General features: G+C 44.3%; 1 protein-coding gene across 2 annotated transcripts in view; it reads right to left on the minus strand.

Annotated features, from left to right (window-relative positions):
- Positions 1–12526, minus strand: part of CDK6 (cyclin dependent kinase 6) — a 131883-nt gene extending 119357 nt beyond the window's left edge. The window contains exons 1-2 of one of the 2 annotated variants that reach the window (XM_074897988.1): positions 12347–12526; positions 9720–10191 (exon numbers count right to left, since the gene is read on the minus strand). In XM_074897988.1, the coding sequence (XP_074754089.1) occupies positions 9720–9952 (233 nt within the window). In that variant the 5' untranslated portion in view covers positions 9953–10191; positions 12347–12526. Of the gene's footprint in view, positions 1–9719; positions 10192–12236; positions 12269–12346 lie in introns of those variants that run through there. The other variant, XM_074897989.1, reaches the window with a different exon arrangement.
- Between the last annotated feature and the right edge of the window lie 864 nt (positions 12527–13390).

The raw sequence follows: 13390 nt of genomic DNA on the forward strand, positions 1-13390 counted from the left end.
TTTTGTTCATCTTAACATTAGCGATTTATGATTTGAATCAGTGTAGCTCTATGGACTTTAACTTCACCAGCAGAAACTTGAGCCTTAAATTTACAGCTGCGTTCTTGGATTAGATGGAAGATGTGGCTGCAACTTCCCTGTTAGTAGCAAGTGTTAGGCTGCCCACATAGATGAACAGTTAACTGTGCATATTGGTTTTCAGAATATAATACAAGAATAACCAGAAGATGTTCCTTCAACTGCAATCTTCTTGTTAAAATATTGAATATATGAATATCTACTACTGCAAAGTCAGAGCAAGAGCACTTAAAGATCAGAACTGTCTTTTCTGGAGAACACTATCTGACAATAATTTATTGAGGGGCTGTCATTTATTATGAGACACACTGATATTCTAGACAGTCACAAGAGTTTTTCTAGAAAAATTATTTGATCACCAGTGAAGGCAACTGAAAAGCAAAAATTATATATAATACATAATACTGTAAATATGAAGAATCTAATTTTATCTTTAATATGCAACATAAAAACCCACCACAATTATTTATATGATGAGGAAGGGGTAAAAAGTCAAAGCTAGGAGAATGACAAAATATGGGAATCTTACTAAGACTTACTGAAAGGGATAGAATTTTAACATTGGTACAATATAACTATGAGAAACTCACCATATTTCTATTTATGTTGGATTTTATTATAATTGTATTCAAAATGCTGTTGCTAAGGATGTTTAAGTTTGTTGTAAATAAAAGACTTTCATATCCCATATCCGTTTTTCATATCATGGGGTTTTTTAAAAATGTATGAATACGTATTTCTATGCGTTAAAGGTTTACAGTTTGTTGTAGAAACACTCATAAGGAGTCCAATTCCTTGTCATAATGAGTCAAAGTTAAATGTGACAGTCAATAGCTTCACAGCCCTCCCTTTTTATGGGAAGGAGCTGAGTGGGCAAAGTCCTCTAAGGTTGTTTCACTTCATCAGTAGCTGTGTATCCAAACGAGTCCTCCCCCAAACATCTAAGCACAGTCAGTACATTCCCAACTCCTACTGCCAAGTTAAAATGAAAACGGTCTTAGTTCAGAAATGATTGAGGTGGTTTGCTCTAATCAAATTAAACCAGCCAAATGTTCTTTTCAAAGGTAACTGTCTACTCTGCAGCTGTATGCAAAATACCACATCAAATGTGGAAAAAAAAAAAAAAAGTGATAGAATTCTATCCTTACAGTAGAGCCCTGGCTCCACAGATGAAGAGAAACAAAAGCACCAGTGCAGCTTGGAATTACATTCACAGAAAGCTACTAGGAATATGCTAACTTAAGAAACAGTGAACAAAGTACTGAAATTTCCAGTTTATAATTAATTGATTTCAGGGAAAAGGGAATTCTCTGTCATTGTTAAACAGCAGCAGACACCTTCAGTTATTTATCACAGTGACCCCACTTCAAACAGTTATTAAAAGTCTAGCCAAAGCTTCACATAAAAGAAAGAAAAAAAATCACATAGGCCTTTCCATTCTATTTCTCACTTCCTTTCTCCGTTCCTACCAAAATATCTAACATTCTGCACCGACTAATGTTGCAAAAGTCCAAACTCAGTAGGTTTCATTTAAACTCAGTATGATTCATCTGCACTAGAATTGAGTTTTCAATTATTAAATATGGGAAATTTCTGCAAAGATTAATTCATATGTGAGTTACTTTTTTATTTTCTATTACTAAGAAAAGATCAGTCACCTGTTAATGATAATCCAGAGATATAACCAGTCAGTACCAGTATGAATGCTTTTAAAGCAGTATGGAACTTTTTGCTAACTTCGTAAATTGTTTGCTAGGTATGTCATGGGAAATCTACCCCAGGGCAACTCTACCAGTATCAGCAAATATTCCAGTATACTCTGTATTTAGATATCCGAAATCATCACCTGGTCCTAAAATTACGTGGGATGCTCCTTAGGCTAGAGACCTGTCTTCTTCTAAAACCCTAAAAAGACATCTAAACCATCATATGGAAGAGTTTCTTATTACTCATATAAAACATTCTTTGTTCTGCCTAAACAACTGTGTTATTAGAATTGTGAGGCCTGATTTTAAAAGGATCATTTAGCGGAATATTTCCCTGTGAACATTTTCTAAGGATGGGACAAATTTTCAAAGGCTAAGGGTAAATAAATAAATAAATATTAAAATAAATATAATAACTTGGATGCAACGAGGTATTTTGAAACAGTTTGGAAATCAACAATCACCTTTCCACTCTTTGATGATCATCTCATCAAAAGCATCCCAAATAGAGATTTTCCAAATGGAAAGTGTCAAAGCACATGGTATAAAAAAAACACTCCTTGGAAATTTTTTAAGTAGTTTGTTTATTAAATACAAATGCTTTAGTCTAAAGGTATAGCTGTTAAATAACCATGCATGTGCAATCTAAAATATTTTTCAGAAACTAAGAAAAAGATATGAAGAACTGATATGGGAGGAGAAATTACCACTCTTTTGAATGAAAAAACACAGCTTAGTTATATATGTATATGGGCATAGTTATCTTTTGATAATTTGTTAGATCATTAAGAATCAACTTGTTCAGCAAAACTGGAAAACAACTAGATTTTACACAAAGAGTAAACCACAAATGCTCTATATGCAGCTGCAAAGTTTTGGAATGAACAGCAACTTCTATTTTATTTGGGGTTATGAAACTTTATTAAATAATTTGAAAACTTCAGAACTAAATCAGCTAAGAATTGCAACAAAGACAAATAACTACTCTTGATGCCTAATTCACATTACTGCTATATCAGGATAGTCACATTATTTATTCTTCATAATTTATTTTAGCTTTTAACAGAAGAATTCTCTAGAAATAAAGCTTTGTTAATGCAATGTATGAAAGTGATTCATATTCTTTTGTATATTGTCCTTGAACTCTATTCAGAAAAGCATTTTAAAATTCAATGCATACTTAATATCATAGCTACTTCTATTTGATAATGCACTTACATCTGTGCTAAACTTCAAACAATTACTTAAATCTCACCGAGTGTACCTGAGAGACTCACTCAGTGCTGTGCTAAGTCACAGCCTTTAGCCTACTTTCCTACCTGGAAAGTGAGCACTTTCTTTCTCCCTGCTGTGTTCCACACTGCAGCCAGAGGTAGGTGCCATGAAGAAAACCGGAGTCTCAATTAATCTACCATGGCCCCTGTTTGCTCGGGTAGATCATCCACTCCCTTGTCCTTTTCGAGGCTCAGTTTTGAATCCTGGACCCCACACCATTAACCCAGAGGATGCTGATGCTTTGCCTGGCAGTCACAGGCTGTCACCAGCAATGGCTGTGGTGAAATGAGTTGGCTTTTCATTCTGGGCAGGACCCAGTAAGACTAGATCTCTCCAGGAACAGCACAGACACAAACATCCACAGATTTAAAGAAGGAAGGGAACACTGGACATAGTCTAAAATGACTAACATTTACTCACACAAAGACTGGAAACATGTTTTTTCTAAAAAGCTTAGATTCAGAATAAGATAACATACTTTTTGAAAAAAGCTTGTACTCACTCCAGAAACTGAATTTCCTAAGGCTCGGAAGGGTATTCCATATTCAACCCTTCCTTCCCGACATGCTCTTGTCCGGTTTCTGGCAGACCATGTATTCAAACTACATCATCACAACCATTACTAATAAACAATTCATATGGACAGGAAGAATATAACATTTTTCCTGTATGTGCTTATTCTGTGTACTGTAGGGTTGCAAGCAGATGGTGACAGACCAGCATTCATGTGCAGTCACTTCACAGTGTCCTCTGCCAATTTAACAAATTTCTCCAAATCCTACCCACTGCCAAACCCTGTTAGGTGTCAACCACATAATTTGTCTTTGCCCTCTTGCCATCAGAGAAGCCATATGTCTAGGTAGGCCATCCCTCCCTCCCCAAGACCTTTGCAGTGCCCCTCCTCGCAGTGGCGGTCAGTGCAGGGACCATCTCCCTTCCCATCCAACCACCACTGCTCTCCAGCCTGGAAATGCCTCTCTCCCGCCAAGGCACTTCCTGTCTTCACATCTGCCTTGAAGACCATCCTGTTTGTGTTAGACTAAAACTGACTCTGAAGCTCATTCAGTTTTTCCTTCCCATTACTCATCACCTCTTCTACCTCAGCTGAGACTCATCTGCCACATTAATCCCTTTAACTTTGGCAAGTTCCGAGTCCAGTTCCTTTTGCTTCACTCCATCCCTGCATCTTATTTTACTCTTTCTCTGTGCAAGACAATCCCTGTACCTAGCAATGCAGAAGTAACCATCCCTTTCTCTCCAGAGGCCTGCCATATGAGTGGTGCTACACAAAAATAAATTGTATCACAGAGTACAGCCCACTGTTGATCTGTAAGAATGATGTCACACACTAGAAGTTTTACATTATCTTGGCAGAAAAAGGAAGTAAGGAAGGAAGCAGAATTCACTGGAGACAAACACCCCCTAAAATAGAAATGTTTCACTTGACGGGATGGAACATCTCAATGATTTTGAGAAGATCATCCTTTAAACTTATTATTGTTACAGCAATCAAGCCAGCAGCCAATATCAGTATCACCACAAACTGAAAAGAGAAACAAAATTAGCCACTGCATTTTGAAATTCTTTCCCCCTTGTATGTTCTCGTATAATTTCAGTTTAAAAAACAGTACAAAGCAAAATAACTGTAAGTTCAAACTGCCTTGTAAAAGGTTAGTTAGGTATTGATGAGCTGCTACAGGTATGCCTGCATGCTCCCTCTTATCAGGTTAGACAGGATAAAATTAAGACACCTACAAAATGACACCTTCTAAGTATAGCACAATTTTAAGTGCCAAGCCGTTATATATATACTTCTGGGACCTTAGAGCAGAGCCAAGTGTTGATCTTTATGTCAGGGCACATGTGTGTCCCAGCTTCTTCCCCCCATACTTAGGTTGCCTTGCCAAGGGAATCAGTTGATGGGCTCCATCAGGTACTCAAGCGCAAACCAAGAGATAACAGTATGGACCACTGATGGCAAAAGAAGGGAAAAAGCAACATGACAGTATTGCTGTACCACAGAGGACAATTTACAGTGTCATTTATATTTTAGTGGATATAAAACAACATAAAAGCTTGAACATGGCATAACTGTGCAAATACTCCTAATTACTGGGTTTCCCCCACACGGATCTGTCTACCAAAAAGACTGAGGAACAGAGTTACACTTCCAGCAAGGTGGATCATTCTGTTGAACCTAATCCAATTAGTGGGGGCACCTATTCTGCAAGTTAACAAGGAGAGAACTAGGATTTTTAATTCCTTATTATATAGTAATGATGACCTTGAATGGCAAGATTTCTGACAATTATTGTGGAAATAATAACCCAGATTAGATTGTATTCTAATAGATTATATTCAATATAATTTTGGTTATTTTAAAATTGAAGAATTACTAATCCATGAAAATACTAAGAAAGTTCCATGTATCAAAAGACTATGAGCCAGGAAGCAAAAATATACATCTTTGCAGCTCTGCTCTATTTGCTTAAGGCTTAAACACTATTAAAACTGTTACATATATATATGTTAGAAAACAAGCACAGCAAAAAAATACAGTATTCTGTCTTATATATCACCTTCCCAGAATGCAAATTCACAGTCCGATGGATGATCAACATTAGGGGAAAGTTATTAATCTGATTACCAGCAGAAGACAGATAAAATGCACACAATTATATTGCTGAATTTAGCATTATAACCACAAGAAGAATTTTTACAGATACATTGCAGCAGGGAATACTTCCAGTTTTACACACAGGAATTTCCTGAATCTAATATGTCATTTATTCCTGGCAAAGTCTATCCTTTGTCTACATACATTTCATTTTTCCCAAACAGAACAGCGCTAAGCTACATAAGTGCTGGACCAACTTTTGCCAGATTTAACTACTGTATATATTAAAGCTTTAGTAAAGCATTACATCTTCTTATCTGAAAGATGAGCTAGAGCAGCACCTTAATCATCCTACCAGTTAGAAAGGACATTTCAAAGCCTATAACATACCTCATTTTAAGAGCAATTCAGAGTAAGATTTACTCCTGATGATTGTGTTTTTTACTTTCTTTTGTGAAGATAAATAGAATAGGTATCCCAATTGAAAGGAACTCTATACAAGGGCAAATGAGAACAGGAGAGGATTTTAAGCACATAGCAATCATCCTTTTAACTGTATTTTTCCCATGCTTTTTGTATACTATTTTTGACAGTCTTTCTTACAAAATTTTAGGTGAGTCCTCCAGACCTTATTTCCATTATAGTCAGCAGTCCAGAGACTTCCACTACCATCACTATTCTGATTATTAGAGTCCCTTTCCCTTAACTTGCACCTCATTTTGCTTTATTCTGCAGTGAAGTCTTATCTAGATTCAATGTCTATCATGGTAAAAAAGTACCATGATACTACTGTACTGTGAAAAATGCATCTCTTTGTTGTATGAATATGGAAACAACAGACTGAGAGAAGGAATACGAAACAAAGCTCTCAATTAGCAAGCAGTAGCATGGAAAAATATGATAAATATTTTGTTTGAAATTATGTTATGCTATTTCAGTATTTCTACTTTACGGAGAAAATTCTCTTCCATCCCCAATGCCAAGCACTGGAAACCAGTTTTGGCTCTAAATGTTTCTCAGGATTTTAGAGGAAGGGAATCTATGACTTCTATGACAAGCCTGGACTGCAGTAGCTATGCTTGTCCTGCACCCCGGCTCTATGACAAACAAGGCCATGCAGGACTACCTCTGCCTAGCAAGTACTGGGTCTTTTCCTTACCAAACTGTTCTTCACGTTCAGCACCACTCATGGAGACAGAGAAGCCGTGGACTGCTGAGGTCCTTACTATACTCTCTGGAGATGCCCAGACCTACCATCTGAGTTCAGCACGACATTCAGCACAAGTTCACATGGCCTGTGATTTCTGCCATTGCCATCAGCTGATGCCAGAGTCCCACAGCCGAGCACAGGGCGTATGTGGCTCATCTGTTTGAAGTCTCTCTAAATTTTGACTCACAGAATGACTGTCAGTTTGCATTGAGCGACTCATGGGTCACACATGCCATTACTCAGAGGTAACAGATTCAACATTATATTTGCAGTTCTCACTTACTTCTCTCAGGCTAGTTGCTTGTGATATTCAGAGAAAAGCTAGACATCCCCTCAAAATAAAAAAAATCGATTTCAAGTATTTGTGTTGCTATCCCAGTGCTCTGAATATGATGTAGATTTTAATCCACTATGCAGACAATGTATTTGACATTATTTTTACTTAGTAGCCTGGCCATGATACCCGTTTCCAGAAAGCATGCCCAAACAATGAACATTTTTGTGAGCATAATATGTCCAATAATTAGTACAGCTAGGTCAGCTTCTTAAAACTGCAGATCTTCTTTTACAGTATTTCCTTTTCTGAGTCTATTTACATAATACAAAAATAGACCTTTAATTTCAATAAGTTACAAACTCTTCTACATATTTTGTAACGGAACTGGGGCATTTAAATATTTTCAAATAATCTTTCATTATAAGGATATGATTTCAGTCACTCCAAAGTGCTACTTACAGCTTCATCTGCTCTATGGATTAAAAACATGCACAAGAGGTGAGTTTTTAAATAGCATTCCTCATATTTTAGAAGACAGAATGTTTGAAATTGCTTCGTATATTTCCCTGTCTGTTTGTGGAAAATGGCATGCAGCTGAGGTCCCAGGCATTCTGATACATCACAGACCAACTCCTTGCATCTGAAATGCTGCTTATGGCAAAAGGTACAAGTTTCATTCACACCATTACAAGAACCTGGAACATGCTTTCAAGATTTTTACATTGAAACTATATTCTCATATTCCTTGCAGAGCATGAATTATTGTTCAAACTTGTAAAAATACTTTAAGTTTCAATGCATTTATGCAACACTATGTAGAGATTGCACTGCACTTAAACCCAAGCAAAACAAGCCTGCAGCTGCGTAGTCAATTCATCAAATAGCTCTTTGGAAAACGAGAATTTAATTTTCATGATTTTGCTGAATTCAGGATTAGAAAGGTCTTTAAAAAAAATCTTTTACTTCATATGGAAAGATCTCAATGGCAGAAAAATTCATAGATGTTGTTACGTTGAATTATTCCCAAACAAGGCTTACAATTTTCAAAAATGTAAATATCTAAACCTGGACAACTAAATCCTATTTGCTCTCATGAATTATTGGGCTGGATTTCAGAAATTTTGAGAACTCTCATTATCTATCTACTGCCAAGGAAGAACTTGGTGTGTGCTCCTCAGTAAACCAAGCCACTTGATTCAGTGATCAGATATATACATGTTGTCCACGCAAAGATGCCCCCACTTTTGAAATGTATCAACTAAGCCTCTGGCATTACTCGGTGCCAGTCAAAATAATGATTAACCAAATCGTGGATTTGCTTGATTAGCAGTGGAAAAGTGAGAGCTGCAGCCTGTATCCCACTGCTCACTGCAGTGAGACTGATGACGCACACTCCATTATCAATATTTCAGAATACACATGCTTTGCCTGTTCTGTTTAGACAGAAATGACTGTTGTATTACGCTGCCATGAGATGAACAAAAATAAACGTCTCCCTATAGCTGTTCACTTTGTACTTTAAATATTATTCTGTCTCACCTTTCCTCTTGCACCTACTATAAACTCCCTCATCTCAGACCCTAAAAACAGGAGGATCACAGCTACAATCCATTTTGAAGAACACCTCTAACTTCAGGGTACCTATTTCTCTAGGACTGAAAGAGTCTTGGTGTTACTGAAGTATAAAATATCTTTCTTTTGCTATGTAATATGTGCATATAAAAGTGAAGCTTACTTCTTAAAGTTTGTAATATTAATAAAAGACGCTCACAGGCTGCTGGAGGTTTCCAGCTATAGAAAAATGTAAGAGGTTATGGTAGGAACAGCCTAACCATTGACAGAACCTGTTCAATAACACTGGTCATTTATCTGAGGTTTACGCTACCGACATGACAGAAGGGACATCCTGGGGCCACTGCCACCATTTTGCAAGCGAGGCTTGATGTCTGTGCTGTTGCACTCTTGGCAGCACAATCATCAGCACATGGTGAAATTAGTACCAGTCAAGCAGTATTTAACCGTAAGGCCGCCTGCAGAGCTTGAAGTATTAAGCGGTTACTTCTCTTTAACACGATAAGATACAACTCTCTATAAAAGCACCTAAAAAGGTGGAACACACGTTCCACTACTGCTCCCATAAACTTTGCCATTTCGATAAGGAATAAAGATGCTAAAAATCAGCTGCAGCTGGCAGAACTAATACTTGAGACAAAACCAGAGACGTTGGGTTTTTTTCATTCTCTCTTCTGCCTGAGGAAATAGTGTATATATGGCTCCTTGCCCATCCACTCAAACACTTAAGTTACACACCTATGCCTCTGGAGATGGGTGTTTGTGTGTGTGGGAGGCAACGCACAGGGATGAGGTGAGGTCTGGCAGGCAGCACCATGGCCTGCTGAAACCTCAAACCACACTTCGTGTACACAGTTTAGTGCTCACTTCATCCACAAACCCAAGCTAGTGTCCAGTCCATTTATGTAACCAAACTCTTGCCTGCCCAATTCATGTACTAAAAGCAGGACCCCGCTGATCAGGATGCCTGCCACACTTCCTCACCTGACGACGTTGGGGTGCTCGAACGTCTCCAGGTGCCTCAAAACTGCCACCTCTCGGATGGTAGATAGCGGCATCCCCTCCTCGCTGGTCTGCACTCGTACCCGCTTCAGCGCAACAAATCGACCTCCATTCTTCAAGTCTCGGGCTTTGAACACCTTCCCGTAGGCTCCTTCCCCAATCTCAGCCACACATTCATACTGCTGGTCAGCCAGGTTTGTGCTGTCCTTATCCATGCTGGTGACACTCCTCTTCCCCTTGTGCTTCAAGAGTGGCTCTTGGTCTTGCTTGCGAGTACTTTTCTCGTGTTGCAGACAGGCCACGCACTTGGTACCTCTGCCAGAGGGGCAGTAGGAAGCCCTTGTCCTCCTGTTCTCGTTCCTCTTCTGTATGGGCCCCAATGTGCCTCCTCTTTCAGCCACCAGGAATTATCATACAGTCTGTGGAAGCATTGTCTATGTAAAGACAATCGGATCTGGAGGACAAACCAAGCAATAAAAGTGAGTTTAGTTTACTTCATTACTTTGCATTGTTCAAAAACTGAGAAAATTAAGATAATACATTAGATAACTACATGCAAAGCAAAAACGTGGTGCAAAGGAAGACATGAACCAGCAGGGTGACACATGTATCAATGTCCCTGCATAGCTGATACAACACTACAAAGTTATCATGGTCTGCACAGAAGGCTACAGCACACAGCTACAGAGCAGCCACGAGCTGGAGGATTTCACTGAGCAACGGGCTGAATACAATGACACTGTGAGACATGGGTGATGGGGATGGCAGAGCTAGCTACGCACGTGTGAGAGGAAGCTATGTCCAGGAACTTATAGCAGGATTGCAGGGCTCAAAGCTTTCTTTAGTGTACACAGGGGAGTCTTGGAAATATATCCCATGCTATACTACTGTTACTTATTTGTAAATAATAGTGTTTGGAGGTTTCAGCCTTGATCTGCTCTCCCCTGTGCTAAGCCCTGCACGAACACATCGCGAGAGAGAAGTTCCTGCCTCAAAGCACCTGTGGGGAAGAGAAATATGTATATATTTAAATGATGATAATAACATGTTACTGAATGTTGTGTGCTGAGGTAGATTCAGAAATGCACGCTTTAGCAACCTTATTAACATGCAAGGGTTTTGGCTGCGGATACTGCTACCGCTGGATGTGTGACTGGCAGTTCCTTGCAGAGCAGCATGGTGAAGGATGGTCTTCAGGAGCGGCTCGCTCTGCTGTGCAGTGCATGAGGCCGGAGAGCAGAAGCGCTTCCTTCTGCATCCAGTCTCATCCACACTTACTGCAGCACTGTGGGCAAATCCGGCCCCTTCACAAAGCTCCACATCAACCCTCGCCCTTCCCCCTGCCTCTTCTTAATATACTGATATTGTGACCTTCGAGGCTGTAATCCTCTCCTCCATTGCACTCTTACCGAGCTAGAATCACAGAGCCCCAGTTAGTGCAGCCGAGGATGCCCTAACGTGAATCCACCCGTAAAGCCAGAGGTATTTTGCATAGTGACGCTGATCTCACACCTTAGTTGCAGATGAAAAGAGCAATCTGAAGGAAACCTGTGCCCGCTGCTCCTTCCTTTTCCCCGGCTGCAGCCAGAGGCATCACCCTGCCCACCGACTTCAGCTGCCACCGCCAGAGCTGCCACCACGCCGCCCCGTCCAGCGGGCAACCAACCTCGTGCCCCCCGCACCTCCGCGCCCGCAGCATCACCGGGCAGCACCCAGCGCGGGCCACCGCGCCTTGTCCCCGCCGCCCCGGGGGGGCACCTGTCCGGAGCTCCCCGGATGGGTCCGCCCGCGCCCCGCACGAACCCGCATCCCGCACCGCTCCGCACCGCCTCGCATCCCACACAGCTCCGCATGCCCCCGCATCCCGCATCACCCTCGCATCCCGCATCCCGTCCCCCGTTCCGCACCCCCCGCCCCACGCCGCGGCGGAGGGCGCCCCCGGGCGGCGGGCAGCGGCGACGCGCGTGTGCGTGGCCGGGGGGGCGGCGGGCCTGCCTCGGCGCGGCCGCCGCGCCGGGTGGAAAGTTACCGCTCGCCCTCCCCGGCCACGGCGAGATACCGGGGGATGCGCCCCGGCCCGGCCCCGAGCTCCCCCTCCGCGGGCGCCCCACACGCGGCAGGGGACACGCGGTGGAACCGCGTCCAGCCGCTTCCTCTCAGGGACGGAGTTGGGGGGGGGGGGGGTGTCCGGCCCGGCTGCTCGGCAGGACTCTGAGAGGACCCCCCCGGCAGCTCCCTGGGAGGGCAGCCCCGTCCCCCGCGGCCCCCTCCGCGGCCCCCGACACGGGGGGCGCCCCCACGCCGACCCCGAGGGGGGTGCGGCGGCACGGCGGGGCGAGCTGCCCTCGGCCCAAGGGACGCGTCCGCGGTGCCGTCCACGGCGGGGTGGGGGGGGAAGTTGGGGTGTCCGCAGCGTGGGCTCCCCGGGCCGGGCGGGGGGCGGCGTATGGGCCACGCCGCCGGGTCGGGTGCGCGGAGCACATGGGCGCCCCGCGTTACCTGGTGTGCGCCACGGCCGCCTCCACCGCCACCAGATCCCCAAATAATCCTCAGCCCTGGGGGGGGTGGGGGGGTGGGGAGGGAGGGGGTGAGTCCTCCCTAAAACAAACCTCCCATTGAGCGAGGCGGGGTGGAGAGCCGGCCCGGGGTCTGCCCCTTCACACGGCGATGTCTCCGGCAGGTCCCGGCAGCGGCCGCCCGGGCCACACAGGTAGCTGCTCCGCGGCCCGGCCGCCCCCGGCTCGCATCCTCCCGCCGCCGCCGGGCTGCACCTTGGCGCAGAAGGCAGCTCGCACTCGTCTCCCAGCCCGCTCCGCCCGCCCTCGCCCTGCCCGGGGAAAATGAAAACGCGAAATAAAACCCGCGGCCGGCGGCCCCCGGCGAGCTGCGGCCCCGCCGGCCGCAGCCCCGCCGCTGCGGGGTTCGGGCACCGGCCCCCGGGCACCGGCCCTCGGCGCCGCCGCCGCTGCCCCCGGCGCCGCGCTGCGCTGCCTCTGCTCGCTCCCTCGGCCTCTGTTCAGCCTGGGAGCAGCGGCAGCTTGCTGCCTTTTTTTTTTTTTTTCCCTCTCCTCAACTTTTTTTTTTTTTTTTTTTCCCTCCCTTGCTTTCCCACGCTGGCTGAATGTGACTTGACCCCATTTCAAAAAAGTTTGACATAGTGCTTCAACATTTCCGCATTCCTCCCCGACTACAAAGGCTGCAGCCGCCTCCTTCTGCTTTCTGTCTCTGCTCTCTGTCTTCACACTCAATGAAATCCTTCATGTGCCTCTGCCGGAGGCGGCCGCATACCGCAAGGGTCGCCGCCAGCGCCGCGGCCAGGCACGGCCCGGGCCGAGGCGCCCGGGGGGTCCCGGCGGGTCCCGGCAGGCCCCGGCCCCGGCCCCGCCGTGCTCGGCGCTGCGCGGCCGCGGGCTCAGCCGGCTGTGGCAGCACTGAGGAGCCTGACTCACTCCCGGGGCTCAGCCCGCGAGGCGCTGGGAAATAACCCTTCTGGGCTCCGGGTTCGGCTGGGGGCTTTTCTTCCCTTCCTGGGAAATAACCGTATTATTATTTTATTTTTTTCCCCTCCCCCCCCCGCAGAAAAACCGTGGATTCCTCTGTGCTTTTTTGCTATTTTCCATTCACAGAGGGCGCAGAGCTCCGGCAGGAAGTAA

This window comes from Athene noctua, chromosome 2, assembly GCF_965140245.1.
Source record: "Athene noctua chromosome 2, bAthNoc1.hap1.1, whole genome shotgun sequence".
NCBI classification, from domain to species: domain Eukaryota; kingdom Metazoa; phylum Chordata; class Aves; order Strigiformes; family Strigidae; genus Athene; species Athene noctua.